The sequence below is a fragment of the Melanaphis sacchari genome, unplaced genomic scaffold (genome assembly GCF_002803265.2).
Source record: "Melanaphis sacchari strain LSU unplaced genomic scaffold, SCAv2.0 Contig2_pilon_pilon, whole genome shotgun sequence".
NCBI lineage: Eukaryota > Metazoa > Arthropoda > Insecta > Hemiptera > Aphididae > Melanaphis > Melanaphis sacchari.
Window position 1 is genome coordinate 505475 of NW_020271173.1, and position 19922 is coordinate 525396.

The 19922-nt window shown below is 22.8% G+C and overlaps 1 protein-coding gene across 4 annotated transcripts; it reads left to right on the forward strand.

Annotated features, from left to right (window-relative positions):
• The first annotated feature begins 12 nt into the window (after positions 1–12).
• LOC112595776 (kinase D-interacting substrate of 220 kDa) lies at positions 13–18185 on the forward strand. 4 transcript variants are annotated; one of them, XM_025341092.1, is made up of 31 exons: positions 13–189; positions 3818–4106; positions 7121–7252; positions 7329–7427; positions 7567–7665; positions 7740–7937; positions 7997–8095; positions 8194–8385; positions 8457–8561; positions 9305–9403; positions 9464–9905; positions 10021–10228; positions 10310–10441; positions 10517–10665; positions 10731–10866; positions 10934–11159; positions 11241–11420; positions 11500–11694; positions 11751–12015; positions 12091–12256; positions 12321–12600; positions 12659–12826; positions 12898–13071; positions 13132–13288; positions 13412–13497; positions 13618–13768; positions 16989–17059; positions 17138–17260; positions 17321–17455; positions 17539–17801; positions 17860–18185. In XM_025341092.1, the coding sequence occupies exons 2-31, from the start codon at positions 3834–3836 to the stop codon at positions 18110–18112; spliced, it is 5256 nt and encodes a 1751-aa protein (XP_025196877.1). In that variant the 5' UTR covers positions 13–189; positions 3818–3833; the 3' UTR covers positions 18113–18185. The 4 variants fall into 4 exon arrangements, with proteins under 4 accessions (XP_025196877.1, XP_025196880.1, XP_025196878.1 ...); XM_025341095.1 differs by lacking the exon at positions 3818–4106 and having other exon boundaries at positions 14–189; XM_025341093.1 differs by lacking the exons at positions 13–189; positions 3818–4106 and adding an exon at positions 2575–2788.
• The last annotated feature ends 1737 nt before the right edge of the window (positions 18186–19922 follow it).

Consider the following 19922-nt stretch of genomic DNA (forward strand, 5'->3'; position numbering starts at 1 on the left):
ATTACATACTCTATATATATATATATACTTAATAGTATCCAATTATTATTAAAAAAAGTACTCATCGTAATTAGTGTCCTATTAATTAGTAAGATGCACCATTTTTAATCGACAGTTTCATGTATTCAGGATACTAGTTATTTCAAAATACTTTGTAAAAGATCATGTTTCTTGAATTAAACAAATAAAGTAAGTACTTATTTATTTTAAACATTAAACTGATTAGGTATATATTTTAATATTAAACATTGCATTGGTAAATAATACTAAATATCTTAAAATAGATGGTGAACAAATATTAAATTTGTGTTATTTATAAAACAAACAATTAATTAATACATAGTGTTCATGAATTTTTAATTTTCTTTAATTAATAATTTTATAAAGACGTGTTTATAGTATAGTACTTAAATTGTATTATTTATACAAACGTATAAATGTGCAATCAAAGTACTTGCTATGGTTATAACTATAATAAGAATTAATTCAAAATTACTAAAATTATTATCAGTTATCTGAAAAAATGTTTATAATAAGTGTATACAGGTAGGTAAAACATTGTTTTTAATATTATATAGTCATTAATTATTTCTATGTAAGTTTGATTAAAATTATAATTGTCTGAAAGTTATTACACAAAAATAAAGAGGTACTTATGTAATTATACTTATTATCAAGATAAAATTTCCTACTTATTTTACTTTGAAGGTTTTTAATCATTTTAAAATTATTAAACTATCTATTTTGTGTAAAATACTAAATCCATTTCTATTATATGTATTTTACTTATCCATTTTTATAAAACTTTATATAATTTATATATATTTTATGTATTATAAATTATAACAAAAAACAATTAAGGTTATAACTATTAAACTGAATTTTAAAATTATTTGGGCTCTAAATCATATATTCCAAATATAGTTATAAATTATGTTTATCTTATTACAAAATACAAATAGCGTAAAATGTGAAGTGTGTTATCAGTTTTTTAAAAATTAAAAACGAAAAAAAGTTTATTAGGATTGAAATTAGCCGACTATCATGCTCTTTCAATTTAAATGCAATAATAAATCATTGATACAGATATTTGTGTTTTATTAGCTTTGCAAATTTTTGAAAATTATTAAAAATTGTAACATATTCAATCTTTTATACAAAGAACTAATGTTTGGAACTATTTATTTGTTTATTTCACAAACACAAAAAAAATAAAATATTTTTTTATATATATATATATACATTATAAACCTTAAAACTTTCATACTCTGTTGGAATTCTAATACTTATTATCACTTAAGGAGTATTTGAATAGAAAACAAAATTATTTAATGTGGGTTCTAATCTTTTTAATTTATTATTATTATTTTAAATTTAATTGATAATTTCATTTTAGCTCAATTCTAATTTAATAACTGTGATTTAAAATTAATTATTCTTAATGTATTTGTTATATTTATTAGAATTTTTAGGTCTTTGGTTCTATAAAATGACCTATATTATTTATATATACACTAAAGTGCCATTTGCACTTGACCTATATTTTTATTAAATAAACCTTAGATACAATTATATGCATATTATTTTTTTCAACTACATACCTGTTTTATAATTTTTATGATATTTAATTACATTTAGAACTAAATTATTTTAACTGCATTTTATATTGATTTACCACTATAAATGTTTTCATATGAATAATTCTAGTATTAACATAAGAATGAAAAGTGTGATATTAATAAATATAAGAACTTGATAATAAATTTTAATGATATTGTTATAGAAAAATTGAATATAAAATATGTTAAATGCCTAAATTTGTATTGGTTCTATATTTGTATATAAAAGAGATAATCTTAATTACCATAGGTATATTATTAGGTATCAATAAAATAAGATTTGGTAGATAAAATCGTAAATAAATATAAACCTAATTTCCAACTATATCATATTCATAATATTCATTAATGTGTTTTATAAAAATTTATCAGTTTATTATAAATAATAGCTTTAAAATGTTACGTGCACATGTTAAATGGTATTATAAAATTTGCCACAATTATCTTTATGAAAAATTTACAGATTATTCAGTTATAAACTATGAAGTGCGTATTCTATAAAATGTTGATAGTTGAATGTTAGTTTTTATAGATTAAAAACTTCACCTATAGCTTAATTAGATTTGTTAAGTACTTTTTGTTTGGTTATTAGATACAATAACTTATATCTTTTTTATGATGTCATCGTATTTTGTTTACTTTATTAATGCTATTTAGATTAATTAGTCAAACATGTTTAATGTATGTATTATTTGATAAATATAAGGCACTCCTCCTCAGGGATATTGATAAAGAAATTTTGATTGAAATATATTTTAAAACGTCATTCAGTGGGGGCATTCTAATGATCAATCGATTAGTTTTTAGCCAATAAGTGTTTCATACACCTGCAATAATAAACATATAATACAATTTCATAATTATATTTTCTAGTGTAAAGTTCCTAATTTATTTGATTATCTAATCTATTAACAATATTTTTAATCCTATAATAGAAAGATATACAGTTAAGAACAAAAAAAAAATATTTTCTTCTTATTTCAATATCTAAAAGCTGTATTTTTTGTCATGTATTTGAGTTAATTATGCCTAGGCTTCAGTGGAAATTTAAATCAAATCATAGTTCTGTAGAACTATTACCATTATCACTGAGCTATAATGTGAGCAGAAGTTATGGAAGCATTTTAAGTTATTTTCATTTTTTGAAAAGAATCAATGGCGATACCCAGGTAACATAGCATTACATATAGTACTAATATGAAAATTAATCTGTAATCAGTAACAGAATAGAAAAATAAAATTACCGAGGAAAGATATAACTAAATGTGGAAAATTGTATAATACATCCATGTATGTGTATTTGTATAGTTTAAACTAGGTTTTGTTGATTTACTTTTACTGCAAATAAAATAGTTAAGTGGATAAACTGATAAAATACATTAATTTGATAAATAATGTAAATTGGTTTTGAGATTATGTAATTTTGCTATTTAAACAATTAATAATAAGTACTTGGATGTAATATAATATGTTTATGTAGGTATATATTAATATGTACATTATATATTTAATAATCTTAAACATTAATAATTGATTGCCTACATTGTTGCTGTAATTTGTGAAAATATTATAGTTATAAGTTGTGAATATAAAAAAATAAATATCTATTGACCATAAGAATTTTTTTTATAAATTAATATATTAAAAATTAGTAAGTACTTTATTTTCTAAATATTTATAATAATACACTTATGAAAAATAAAATCCAACTATAAGTAATATTGCCAACAACAATAAAAATAATTTATCATTCAAGTAAAATTTTTATTCATTAAAATAAGTTTGATGTCTCTTAATGTGAAATAAATGTATTTTATATTTTTTACAAGTACAAATTATTCAAACATTAACCAATATTTTAGTATTCAAGGTTTTAAATAAATACAAAATCTAGAAAATTCTTAGAAACACAAAGTTATATTTAAGTTGTAATTTGTATTAGATTTAATATATTGATAAAGTAAATTGTTCACTTTTACAAATAATTCTTTTATTCCTTTTATGTATAATAAATAAAATGTTTAGTTTTAATTAATTCTATGATTTTTATGTAACCTTCCTAGACTTAATTGCTTTTAAGTTAAAAAATTTAAAAATATTTAGACTTATGATGTACATATCTATTATTAGGTAAAAATAATATTATTATGAATTATCATAATAATTTGTATACATAAAGTAACAACATTTTCGCACAGATCAAATTATATAAATATGACAGACAATGAAGATCGTCAAAGTGCACCAGTCAACATTCGTTACAATCGAGGTTTTTCATTTTTACGTTTACAACTTCCAACAACTAATGAGTTTAGCGATTTGAGACGGCCTCAAAGATCACGTAGTCAAGGCTTCCTTACTGGGTTGTCAAATCGTTTACCATCATTTTCTATCACTGGTCCATTATATGATGATAGTTCATTACCACCTACTGATAATACAAACAAAAGATTCAGCTTTGCAAATTTCAGAAAAATTTCATCGGCGGTCAGTAGAATTGAAATATTGTTCTAACACCAGCCTCACTAAAACACCGATTTTCTGTTGTTTAACACTTAATAATGAATTAATGAGTTTTTAAACTAGCTAAGCTTCACTTTTTATTATATATGTAGTTAATCTATATGATTCATGTTTCAACACTACACTATACAATATACTACATATTTATCTATAATATTCGATAATTTAAACTTAATTTAATTTTAATCTAATATATTTTGAACTTACAAAGATTTAAATCGTTGACAATATATTTTAGGTGTATTTTATAAATTTAACATTTAGATTTGTTTGATATATTTTTCTAGATCAATAAAATCATAGACATTTTTTACTTATTTATATAGATAAAATAATCTTATTATATTATGAAAACAGTTACAGATATACAGCACAAGCTATTGTAAATTTAAAAGATCTAGTATTTTGTTGTGATATTCAATTGTTAGTTATTATTTTTATAGCATTGACTTTCAACATTTATTTTAAGCTTACTTTAAGTACTTAAGTGATATTATAACTGAAACCAGGTTTTTTGCTATAAAAAATATGCCCTAAAAATTACTAAATATGTATCAAATTTTTATTCATTGAAATAATATTTATTTTTTTAATTTTCATGTTGGAGTATTGAGTCATTGAGTCATAGACTTTAACAGACTATAAATTTTGTAAAGCTAGGTTATTTCAAAGAAATTCAAAAATTATATTTTTTGGATTTTATTAATTTTTGTGTCATCTATCTTAATCAGAAAAATTTTAAAGAGGGCTAAACAAATTTTTGTTGAGCTTTGCTACAGGGTTTAACCCATTGTTTCTCAACTTTTGTATTATGTCAACAAACTACTAAAATATTTCATACTATTCAATACACAAAAAAAAAATAAATAAGATTATTGGGTAATAATTACATTTTATTAGTAATGTAAAATTAAAAGTAGGTAACTAAGAAAAAATATAGCATAAAAAATAGTGATAAATGTCATTAATAGATAACTTATTTGTTATTATTTTATAAATGTTATCAATTACCTATTAATTTTTGTAAATCATATCAAAAATGTGTGTATGTTTTGTTTCATTTAATATACTTCATCACACATTTGGACTTACTAGCAATACACTGGTTGAGAAACATTGGTTTAGCTTATTAATATTTGCTCCTAAGCATGTTAATAGGAAAAATTTTGTCTCAATATTTTTTAGCTAATTACAAATTATGAAATATATGTTTTTTATATTTATAAAAATTAGTTATTGATATTTGTGATAAAAATAATACATCTAATACAGTAATATGAACTAGATATTTAATTATACTAGTATGCTTACTTACTAAGCTTAGATCTTAAAATAATATCAAACTATTATTTTCCTATCATTGAAATCAACTGCCATTTGCCAAGCAGGAATTACTTATAGTTAAATACATAGAAAGATTAACTTTAATTATTATTACCCAAGGAGTATAAAAATGATTATTTAGGTATTATATATATCAAGTATCTTTTAACTGATTTTGTATAGATTGGATACCAAGGTGGATTGATTTAATCCACCTTGCTTGATACAACAGTCAATCTATATATTTTTAAGAAAAAAATTTTTCTAAAATTAAAATTATATTTTTTTAAATTTGTTAATTTAAAAAAAAAAAAAATAATAATAAATAAATAATGTTAAAAATATCTGTTTACTCAAAAGTTGATTTTTCTTAACCAATAATATTTTATAAATTGTATATCTATTTTAATAAATTTAATTTTCTTTTTATTCATGATTAATTTTATTAAGTTTTTTCATAGAATAACTTTCAAGCCCTAATACATAACAGTTGTTATCTTTGTTTGACTCTTATTAGTGTATTATATTAAATAAAAATAATGGATTGTATATTTTTTTTTTCTAATATAAGTATTATAAAATTTTCAATTTATTTGAAACTGAAGTATACCTATTACCCATTAATTATTTATGATTTCGCTTGTATATCATAACATATCATATAGTATTATGCATCATTTATTAGAATAATAATAAACTTTAATTTTAAAATTTATTATATTTATACAATTGTTAATTATTGAATTCTAAAAAAATATTAAAATATAATTATGATGATTTATTTTTGTATTTTTGTAATAGATGTCATTTAATAATTTTGCTTTGAATAATTTATTGGATAAACATAAAGTGGGAGGCTTATAACCATGCCTATGCCCTTATAGCCCTATATTGCATATTATATTCATAATTGTAACATAATATAGATAATTTTATAATCTTATTTTGAGTATAAGTCAAAACATTACACATTTAAAAAAATAAGGTTCTGGAGGGATCTATCTCCATCATCCTTCTTCACCCATTACTATGCCATTGTATGAACCAATAATTAAAAGGCTGTTTGGTAGATAACTCTGCTGTCTCACTATTATAAGCCTATTGAATTTAAATTCAATGATGCACCTTTGTATAAATGAAAAACAATTTTGAGTAGCAATGATCTAATTGTTTAATAATCTTGATTATAATTTCAAGAATAATATTACCTAACATTTTAACAAATGTTTATGTATATTATTTTTTCATTATTCTTGATTATTTTAATAGATATTAAGAAATTTCTATTTTTGACTGACCATCCAAGTACAAAATAAATCCATTTTGTTTCCAAAAACTTCCTTTAATGTTGGTTATTGGAACATTATTTTTTACTAGATAAAATGTCTTCACATAAACACTCAAATATTGTTGTAAAATCATTACATTCTTTGCTTCAATTAGAATGTAAAATGATATAACACATATTTTTATCATTGAGGTATTTAATTTTTTTTTTTTTTTTTTTTGTTAAAAATATTTTAAATGAGTTTGATTGCTTGTTTTTGCTTTAATAATGTTTTTAAAACCAATTTTCATTAATATATATTTTTTTTTTTTTTTTACTAAATACATGAAATATCACATTTTAATTTTTTACATTTTAATTTTCATAGAATTTGCATACTAGTGATTCAATGGTGTCGTTATGCTACAGAGCTCTACATAATTACATCTCAGAAAATAATTTAGAAGGTCTTCAAGGATTTCTTGAAAACCGCCGTGTTCTTGTTGACGATCGTGATGATGTAAGATTAGATAAATAAATTGTGATGAATAGATTTTTTTTATCTAATTTTAATTATATTTATTCATTTTTTATAGAATGGAGCTACTGCTTTACATTATGCCGCTACTAAAGGGAAATTACAATTTCTTAGAGAACTTATTAATCATGGATCAGATGTTAACATTGAAGATAATGTAAGTAATTTTCAGCATTATATTATTTTGAAATTAATATTTTATAACTAAAAATAAAAAAATATATTGATTTATGTTATTTTCTTTTCTTTTAAATATCCAAATATGTTTAACTTAATGTAAACATTTAATTTACCAGGATAATTGGACAGCATTAATTTGTGCTGCCAAAGAAGGCCATATTGATATATGTGCTGAATTATTAGATCATGGAGCTGATATTGAACACCGAGATATGGTATATATTTTATTATAATATTAGTAATCTATGAATGATTTATAAATGTTAATAATATATTAACTACATATTAGGGAGGATGGACGTCACTTATTTGGTCTAGTTATTGTGGATACACTAACTTGGCTAATTTTTTATTGGACCGAGGGGCTGACATAAATGCTCATGGAAATTTTCACATTACTGCATTAGTTTGGGCTGCAGGTAGAGGACATACAAAGTTGGCATGTAATTTAATAGCACGTGGTGCTAAAGTTAATGTTGGTGACAAGGTTTGTATAAAATTATTAATAATGTTTTGTGAAAATAGTTACAAGTTTTAATATTGTAGTATGGAACTTCTGCATTAGTATGGGCATGTAGAAAAGGTGATGTAGAACTTGTTGATACATTATTAAGAGCTGGAGCTAATGTTGATACTGCTGGAATGGTAAGTATAAATTATATATATAAAACAATTCAATTATAAATATTGTATTTATTATTAAGTATAAAAATTTGTTTATTTAATGGTTCACTTGTTTTTAGTATTCATGGACTCCATTATTAGTATCTTCTATGGGAAATCACACTGAAGTTGTGAATCTACTCCTTGAACGTAAGCCTAATGTCAATGCTTTAGATCAAGATGGATGTACTGCTTTAACAATTGCATGTAAAGAAGGATATTATGATATTGCTAATTCCCTTTTAAACGCTGGAGCTTATATAAATATACAAGTAAATAGATATAGTTATAATATATTTCAATTAAATATTGATAAAATTATAAAATTTTAATTTTTTTTCAGGATCGTAGTTCAGATACTAACCTTATACATGCTGTAAAAGGAGGACATCGAAATATTGTGGAAGCCCTTCTTAAAAAATATGCAGATGTTGATGTTATGGGAAAAGTATAAATAAAATAAAATTATATTAATTGGCATTTAATATTACAATTATATTTTTAATTACCTACTTTAGTTTTATATTTTAAATATTTTTATTGAATTTATTTATAATCTATACATGTGGTAAAATACAAAAGAAAATATAATAAAACTAAAAGACTACCATTTTAAAAAGTTGCACAGTTAAAATTTCTGAGTTAAATTAATAGTTTTTAATTGTAAAAGATTCTTTAAAACTTTTGGTTGATTAGTTGATTCTTCAAGTTTGTAAATTTTATTGAAATCTTGAGTAGTTATGTTTTTATTGAGTAAGTTGAAGTTCATGTTAGTATATGGTTTGCCATTTGTAACATACCACAAATTATTGAATTGTAAATATTTGACAAAGTTAGAGTCTTTAGCTTTATACATATTTAAAATTAATTGTTGGTATTATTATTTAAATTATATTTAGAGTATTAGGTACATTACTCCCATCTTTGCTTTTATTAACTTATAATAAAAAATATGTAAATTCAAAAGGTTGTAATTTATTTAATTGTTACATTAAAAATATTTTTAAATAGTTTTGCTAAAATTTTATGATGAATATTTACAAATTTTAGATTTGCCTTTAATTTATTAAATTTCCTTCCAAAACAAGGATTTACACATTATGCAAAAAATAACAAATTAGTTTTAAACCCTAATTTTTAATTAGTTTATCCAAATAAAACACTAATATCGACTAATTGTTTAAATTATAGGAACGAAAAACTGCATTGTATATTGCTGTAGAAAAAGGAAATACAGCAATAATTAAATTATTACTTGGTGCAAATCCCGATTTAGAAATTTCAACAAAAGTAAGCAGTATATAAATTTAGAGCTATTTAATATGTTTTCAATTTTGTTTTATTATTAAGGATGGTGATACACCTTTGATGCGAGCAGTTAGAAACCGTAATGCTGAAGCTGTTCAACTTTTAATTGAAAAGCGTGCTCGTGTGTCAGCTACAGATAAGCGTGGAGATACTGCTTTACATATTGCTATGAGAGCTAGAGCCAGAGGAATTGTTGAAATTTTGCTAAGAAATCCTAAAAACAGTCAGCTTTTATATAGACCAAATCGAGCAGGTGAAACACCATACAATATGGATGTCAACGCTCAAAAGCCTATCCTTAGTCAAATATTTGGTTCGAGGCGTCTTAATACTAATGAAGACAATGAAAACTTACTGGGATATGATCTTTATAGCAGTGCACTGGCTGATATGCTTAGTGAACCTACTTTATCAATGCCAATAACTGTTGGGTTATATGCTAAGTGGGGTAGTGGAAAATCATTCCTGCTTAATAAGTTGAGAGGTAAAAAGTTTGACTAATCAAATAGTTTCTTTATTAATAAATTATTAAAATAGTTAAATTAATTATCATTATTAAAAATAAAACTTTAAAATATATATGCCTGTTACCTTTTTAGAGGAAATGAAAAATTTTGCTCATCAATGGACAGATCCATTTTTCCAATTCCCATGGCTAATATTGGGTGTGGCACTTCACTTTTGTTTCATTGCTGGTACTATAGTTGTAGTCCTGACATCATCATCACTTATTGCAATTATAACAACATTTAGTTTATTAGCTGGTATATTTTTCTTCCTAATAATGGTATACTATGGCAGTCATAGGTTAGTATTATCATTATTTTATAAATCACTTATTTATTATCTTTTTTATTAATTGTTATGTATAATTATTTAATTTTATAGACTTGATTGGGCTTATAATTGTATCAGCTATTTAAGTCAAAAAGCAGTAACAACACGAATAATTCTACAAATAATATTTTGTCATCCACCAGGTTCAAGTTGGGGGACATCGGTTACAGCACAACCTATTAGGTATTTATGACTTAAATATCAAATTTTTATGTATCAAATTTAATTTAAATATATTTTTATTATAAATTAATTTAGATTTTATTTTACTGACCAAACTCGAGTAAGTAGTACAACATCGGGAGAAAGTACAATTATTCAAATGATAGGTTCATTATATGATTCAATTGAAAAAGATTTTGGATCAATTTCTACCCGCTTATATAGAGCTTTTCGTCCAAAATCTGGTTAGCTAATTGATTTCTTTTATTTCTTATAAATAATGATTATTAATAATATATGAAAATTTTAGTAAAACTTACTTCACCTTGGAAATGGCGAAAATTATGTTGCATGCCAAACATAATACTATTTGAAATATCATTTCTATGTGCTCTATTAGTCACACTAATTATTGCTATGAACAATGGTACACTGACTTTTATAAAGTAAGTATTGTTTTTAATGGGAAATAATTTTATTTTTTTAAATTTTGTACTCTTTTTAATTACTTAGTGATTTTTCAATTGACAAAGCTATTGGAAATGTTATACTATTTTGCTGTGGGATGTTTATTTTATTACTATTGATAGGAAATTTATATACATTCAGTCAATTACTGCAATCATTAGTGTTCTCACAACGTAAACAATTAAGAAGAGCTACATCAAGATTAGATACTTTAAAGTCTGAAGGATTTATTCAAGCATTAAGAACTGAAGTGAATTTAATGACAGAAATGGTATTATATTTAATATTTTTTTGTTTATTTGTGAGATAGTTATTTAATGAATGCTGATTAATTTTATTTATTTGATTAAAGGTGCGTTGTTTAGATGCATTTACTCAACAGCAAACTAGATTGGTAATAATTATTGATGGTCTAGATTCCTGTGAACAGGACAAAATATTATTACTTTTAGATGCTGTACGGATGTTATTTTCTGAACAAAATACTCCTTTTATAGTTGTTTTAGCTATTGATCCGCATGCAATTTCTCAGGTTTGAAAATAATTAACTTTTTTTCATGTATATTTAAAGAATATTTAATAATTCATGATAATAAAAATTGTTTTTGCAGGTAATTGAACTTAATAGTCGACGGTTGTTAAATGACATGAATTTTTCTGGACACGATTACCTTAAAAATATGGTTCATTTGCCATTTTTTCTTCAAAATTCTGGTTTACGCAAGGTAAAATTAGCTCAAAAATCATCTCAATCTCATCGTAAAAGCGTTACTAATCAAATGGATGAATGTGGATTGGTACATTCGGTAAGAAAATTTTATAATGAAATAATTTGTTTTATTAATTTTATTTTTAACTATAGGCTTCAACACGACGATTATCTAATGAATCTACAACTTTGAAACCTACAATGGGTTCTTCTGGGGGACTTAGTCGAAGCAAGGGTAACATTAATTCTACCAGGAATAAATTAAAATCCAGTGAAAGTATTGCAAGTAGCATAGCTAGCAACATACATAGATTAGGTGGTCCACAAGATCTGTCAAAAATTTTGTTGACTGATGACTATTTTAGTGATGTGAATCCTAGAAGTATGAGACGTTTAATGAATATTGTTTATATTACAGGTATCTAAAAATAATGAAATAAATAAATAATCTATACTTAATTAGTTAAGTTAAAAAATATATGACTTTTTTTAGGTCGTTTATTGAAAGCGTTTCAATTAGAATTTAATTGGTATCATTTAGCTAGTTGGATAAATATTACAGAACAATGGCCTTATAGAATATCTTGGATGATTATTTTTCATGATACTAATGAGGATACTATTGATGATTCAATGTCATTAAAAACTTTATATGAAAAGTAATTTTAATTTTAATATATTTGTTAACATAATCGTTATTTTGATTAAAATTATAATAAACAGAGTACGTCGTCAAATACAACTTTCTAAAGACATCGATCCTTTAATGGAAATGGACAAAGATGAGAAAAAATTTGAAATATTTCTTTCTTTTCATCGAACTACATTACTGGTTAGCGATTTAAGAATTTTCTTACCATTTACTATCAATTTGGATCCATATTTAAGAAAAGTTATTAAAGATGAAATGCAAAACTCTGAAGATTCTACTATTTTTAGACCAACAATAACACATAATGAACTACAAACTCGTAGAGTGCAAAATCAACTTATGAGAAGACAGGTTGGTTTAACTCTATATTATATATTTAAGTTATAACTAACCAATAAATTAATTTAAGAAAATGGGAGCTAAACTATCACTACAACATGAAACTTTACCGACAACATTGATGCTAAATGAACCACAATCTGCTGTTTTATGGAATCAACAAGTTCAAAATCGATGGCATACATCTTATGATGAATTACCAAACCAACTTCAAAATTTTTCTATTTCATCGTTATCCGTAATGATAACTTACAAATTTAATATATTTTTAAATTATTTCTTCTTATTTAACTGATTATTATGTTTTAGGATGAATTTAATAATATTAAACTGTCAACATCGAGTGTTGATGAAATTTGTAAGTTGTTAACAAGAATTAGAGATTTACAAGAATCAAACATTCCAAAATATACACAAATAATTAAAGATAACAATCTTACTGGTTGTGTGCTCTTACATTGCAATTTAAATGAACTGAAAAATGTAATTAAACATATTTTTAATTTAATCTAGTATTAAATGTATCATATATTTGATTTGTAGGTATTAAAAATGAACTTTGGAGATTGGGAACTTTTCCGTATAGTTTTATTAGCATTGCGAGATAAAGAGTACTTATTAAATAATGAAACCAACAGTAATATTAATTTTAAACACACAAGAACGGGTAGCTCTAAAAACCAATCTCATGAAAGAAGAGGTATAAAAATATTTGGTATAACATAAATGTGTAAAATGATAACCTGATATACTTTTTTCTAATAATTTTATTTTATTTATGAAAAATGTTGTATGTTTATTGATTAAAATGTTTAAATACTAGGATCTTCTAATAATAGTAATAATGTCCAAGGAACTTTAAACGATAAAGATCAAAAAGGGTCAAAAATATCATCAGTTGAAAAACAAGTAAGTAAATAACTTTAAGTAAATTATATTTAAGTTGTTATAATTCAAAATAAAAATATAAAAAGTTCTTATTTTTATTTATTGTGTACAACTATTTTATAAAATATATTTATAATAAAGGTAACATTAGAAGAACAAATGATTTGTGGTGCATTACAAACTCTTAATGAAGAAGCGTGTGAAGATGTTCTGGAAGAATCTGAAGAACAAGGTACCATAGCAGCAGCTACCTATTTGCAAGTACCACAGCAGCCTATTGACATAATTACAGGTGAGCAGACGCGACAACAAAGTCAGAATGAACTCGACAATAGTAATTTTAAAACAGGAGAATACAATCCTTATGTAGTTGTAGATATGAATAAAATGCCTGAGAAAAATTAATATTAATGGAGTGCATGGTGAAAAGTCTTAAGCATGTGCATGACTTTATTTCATCATGATTTTTTAATTTTTATTTCATTATTATTTAATTTATTAACCACACCTAGTTAAGTAATATTTTCTTAATCTTGATTATCTAAATAAAATAATATTATTGTTAATGTATATTTTATTAAAAAATGAAATAAATTATCAATAACATACTTTTTTTTTTCAATAATTATTTGATTAAATATTTATAGTTGTACAGTTTTGCAGTACAACAAATAAATTTGACAGTGTGATCAGGCATGTTAGCAATAGATAGGTGGTTGTAGGGATTAAATCCTCTCATTGCAATTTTCTTTTATTGTAATTTAAATTTTTTACAGAGTTTTTAAGAATAACTCATCTTTAATATTATTTACAATATAATAGGTGTATAAACACTTTGCTCTAAAAATATAAAAATACTAAAATTAAAAATGATATGTATACTTTTGAACTTTACAAACATTTCTATATAAAAGTGTAATACATTAAATTTATAAAACTTTCTCGATTGAATGAAAACTATACCTTAAAACCTTTATCTTAAAACTTACAGATTTGACATTTACATAGAATATATTAAAGTATAAATGTAATTTTGAAACACATTTAGTTATTTATTAAAGCTATTAATGATTTTATAATTAAATTTGAGTGAAGTTAATTTTTTATTTGAAGCGTACGACAACATTTTAGTAAACATAGGATTCAAATTGAGCATGTAATATACGATTGTAATGTTTATGTCTAGATTTTATTTTGTGCTTGAATTGATTATCAATTAGTAATTAATTACAAATATAAGAAAAATTATTTTAGTTTTTATATTTTAAGTAAGACTTTTTTATCATTTGTTTTTTTCCACCTGTAATTACCTATTTCAAAATATTAAATTTACTAAAATTGTAATTTCCAATTTTTACTAACCTCAATATTGATGAGAATTTGCTCAATTTCTTACATAATTACCTATTGCTGTGAAACCCTTAATTATTATTATTATCATTTAAGATTCTGAGTGGAGAAATGAAAATAACCATGTCATAAATATATTTCATATTGTATAACCATGTAGATTTCTGCTAAGAATCATTTTTTGTATCCAATGATTTATAGAATTCAAAATCAACATACAATAACAGTGAATTACTCAATAACAAGATATACTCGACACCTGCTATACAGCAAAGCGGTGATCTACTTTGCACTTTTTTACGTGTTATATATATACTAAACATTTTATTTAATTACTTAAATTATATTTAAGTATTTATTAAATGTGTCCAAGACTAGTTACACCTATAAAAACCACTATTTTATCATGTTTGTGGAGCAGTAATACCCTTATCTTAAAGTCTTGATCTTCCTTAAACATTAAGTATAAATTCTTTATTAGATTATTGATCCTTAAAATATTTAATAGATTTATAACTATGGTTTTGATAAATAATACCAGTGTACAAGAATGAGAATACCTATTACAATAATATAATAATTTATAATTTTATTGCATTCACAATTATAATATTATCATTTTTGATTTGTTTATTCCATGTACAAATATTTTTTACGAATGTAATAAAATTTGTTATTTATTTATTGAATACTAATTAATTATATTTTAATAATAACTATTAAGCAAAATATCCATTACCTCAATTTTAAGATTTTTTTTTAAAAAAAACTATGAACTTTAGATAAGTGTAAATCACTTAACCTTATAACTACAAACATTATCAAAGCTTGCAAATTATTTTTAGCAAGATATTGACCATAAACTTAAATTGCGCTTATAATAATATTATCTATATTATTATTACTCCAATGTATTTTTTTATTTTTTGTATGTGATTTTGTTCATCACAAATTAAATGTTGACTGTTCTGTGTATAAAATTAAATACTTTGCTTGTGTTATCACTATGTAAATTAAATTATGAAAAAAAGTGTACCTTTAATCTTTATGAATTAATTTTTGAAGGCTGCATAAATAGTTTCATCAATAATGGTTTGTTTTAAATTTTAAATTTTATTTAATTACTCAAAGATATTATTTTTCGTAAGTATATTGAATTATAAAAGAAATATTAAATCTAAAATATTGAAAGCTTAAAGATAATATATTAATACCTTCACTTGCGTAGAAAAATGACGTTTAAATGGCTGCAATACATATTGTTACAATTTCTATTTCTTAATACCTATTATGTAGTATATACTATGTAGACTAGCATTGCTTTTAATTACACAAAGTATTTTTTAGTAATTGATCACTTAAGTCAATTTATTTTAAATTATAAGACTAATATACCTTTTAGTAATTTTAAATTCCTCTATTTACATTCTTAAGTAGATGCATTAGTTTTTAATTAGATAATTATGCACATTAGCTATTAAAATAATTATTTAATGTATAATTCATGTAGATATTTATAACATAGTTTACTAACCATCTTAAAATTTTGAAATTTTAGATAATGAATTGTCTTGATGAAGATAGTTTTACAGTGTATTTTTTTTCTATAACATTTTATGTTGCAGTGGAAGTAATTTTTGAGTTATTTGCTTTTATATTCTTTAAAAATGAAAAATAAACATAAATATCTGAGAAAAGTTCTTTTTTATTAATTTTGATTGTAGAATATAAACGTTTAAAAAAAATCAAGTATAATTTCTTACATATTTACTGTAATATTGTTAAGTCTTGAAATATTTATTGATGATTAAAAATGCTCCAAAATGTTTAAATAGCTTATCATTTGATTTATTGATCAATATATTAGCAGTAAAATGCATTATGTGGCTGTGGCTAACATAAATAAGCTATCCTTAATTTTAAAATCACCAATTAAATGTTGTTTATTAAAAGTTTGACAATTTTAAATCAATTTTTCATAACACAATAGTAAGTTGAGCTCTGCTTAAAATCGTTTACAAATGAGAAACATTTAGCATTGCTTTCTTATTTTAAATAACAATATAACACTATATTGCACTGAGGTCAACAAAGTGAGCTTATATATGCAATAAAAACATCTAGTTATTGTTCCCTTTATTTTTACTCATTTGATTTTATAGGTGATGGATCCGTATGTAGTACAACTTCAAGTAATGACAATGGTGGAGATGTTGATGCATTTTTACTTCAGGTAATAATATTTTTTAACCCATTAATATTTATATGCAATATAAATAAGATTAAAAAAACTATTTTCAATTTTTTCTAGAATTCACCTCATCACAGTATTGTTCAATATCCAGCATTTCAATACGAAGGAAATAATTCTATTTCAGCAAATTCATTGAATAATACTCCAATTGCTTCTAGAAAAAATCTTATTGATTACAAAGTTGGTTTATCAATGTTTTAATAATTCATTAAACAAAAAAATATTTTTTATATTTTTTAGACGTGTATTGTAACTACAACTAGTGAAAAAGCAGGAAAACCGTTTTTGCTTAAATCCATTAAAAGACCAGCATCATTAGTAATGAACAGGCTTGATGATGCAGATACCATACCAGAAACAAAAAATTCTGTACAAGTATGTTTATAATTTGTTAAATGTAAGAATTTTCTGCATTTCTTTAAATATTATTAATAATGAAATTAAAATTCTTTGTTAAGGCTAGTGGAATTGTAAAACAAGGTATTGCAGGCTCAGTTGGTATGTTGAGTTGTTTAGTAGCAAGTACAAGTTGGGTGCAACAACCTCCTGCAGTTACTATATCACCAGTTTGCAGCATTGAAAAATTACCAACAAGTCCACCTCAAGATACAAATCATTCTTCAGCAGTATGTGCGACAGCAAGCAGTGATGATGAAAGCACTCCTTTAGTGTCAGACATGTCTTCACCACAATCTGACCACTTGCAATCAAATACTGACCGGTAAAATAAGGTATCTAGTTAAAAATAATTTAAATTATTGACATAAAGTTTATTGTAGATCAGACAAAGTTTATACATTTAATGGTATGTACTATAAAGAAAACTCTCAACATTCTTTGACTTCTCAATTATCTTCAAAAAGTACTGAATCCTTGCAATTGAGATCAGAAGGTGGAGGTTGTTCATTTGATGAAGATATCAATCTTCTTCATAGTATTAATAGCATTCAATCTAGGAGAGTATCATTTGACAGCGATATTAGTATATTAGGCCATCCATATGATTGGAACGATCCTGAAACTATGGTTTGAACACTATAATATGATTGTATTACAAATATATTAATTCTATTTGACTTTATATTATGATACATATTCATTTTAAGCTCATTTATATTTTAATTTAAATTAGTTTTATTTTTAAATATTATTAGTTTTATTTATAGTGTTCATGTTTTTTTCCAATGCCTAACTTAGAAAATTTTGTTTACATACAGCACAAATAATAATCTTATTACACAACTTAAAAATGTATATTTCATTATAACTCAAGTAATATTCATATCATACTCCCCAAAACATTAAGTTTCATTAATTGTATTTTTTATTATTTCATTCAACTATATTTTTAAAATTTAAATGCTGTAAAAAAATCATTTAATGCCATCTTAATATAAACTTGCAAAGAGCTATCTTCATAAAAAAAATTTGAAATAAAATTAAAAGATATTTATTTGTTATTATTTTGTATAATATAATCATTAATCATATTATGATTTTTTTTAATTTGTACTTTACATTCAAAAATATAATTAATTATATCAGTTTACCAGAAATAATAATTTAATTATTCAAAATTTAAATTTAAAAACTTAAAATAAAATACTAAAATTTACCAAAATGGTAAATAATATCGAGCAAATAAAAAGTCTATTGAATTAACTTAACAATTGCAAATTCCATTATATATTTAAATTTAACATTAATTCTAACACATTCTTTAAATTAGATTAATTATTCCTTTAAATAAATGATGTGTTCTAGTATTATTTAATTTTAGATTTAGTTTTTATGACTAAATACTAAATAGTTAAACTTTAAATAATTTAAATCGTAATGAACCAATTATAATGATTTTATTTTTTTATATTTACTAAATATAATATATAAATTTACGTATGTATATAATTACATCTGACTATAGATATGTTTTTAATAAATAATTTGCATACTGTTTTTCTGATTGATCAAATTATTTAAATAACTTACTAAAAACTGATGAAAGTTAATATCTTTTATGATTATTAGAATATTTTTACATAGTTTTCACATTTATAAAATACTTATACTTACTAATAATTTATATCTGTTATACTCAAAAAATAAAAATAAAATAATTTATTCTGCAGGATCAATTTCAATCATTTAAACATTAAAATATAAGTTAATACTATTTATAGTATTAGATAATGTATAAGTATTACACAATAAAAAGAATTATAGATTTTAGAGCTTACAAAAAATATCCACTTTTGAATCTACATTAATAATTGTTTACATTAGTTGTTAGATATACTCAATGTGATTTCTTAAGATTTGTCTTAGATCTTTTAATATTTATAGTATACATCATTGTGATATTAGTTAACTATTATAATTTATAAATTTCCTTTTAATTTTAATAAACATAAAATTTGTTTTATGAGTATTTTAAAATAGTATTATAGTTACTAATAATAGAAAAATAAATGAATTTCAGACTACCTTATACTTTGGTATAAGTAGAAAAATTATTGTGCCTTTTAAATCTATAAATGTATTAAATTGTAGTTTTTACAATATATTTAATTTTTTTATTATTATTATTTTTTTTTTATTATTAAAATGATTACAATATGAGTCTCTGTTAAATTTATTTTATTTTTTATTTATTTTTATTCATTTTTGTTAAAAATTGTATTGTTCCTTTATTTTGATATCGTATTACCATTTCAAGATTAATTGTAATTTCTCATATTAGATTGAAAAGATTAAATGTATTTAATTTTAGTTTTATTACTTATTATTGTATTAAATTATTTAAATAAGTTTGTAGAATACTTAGAAAATTGTATAAATAAAA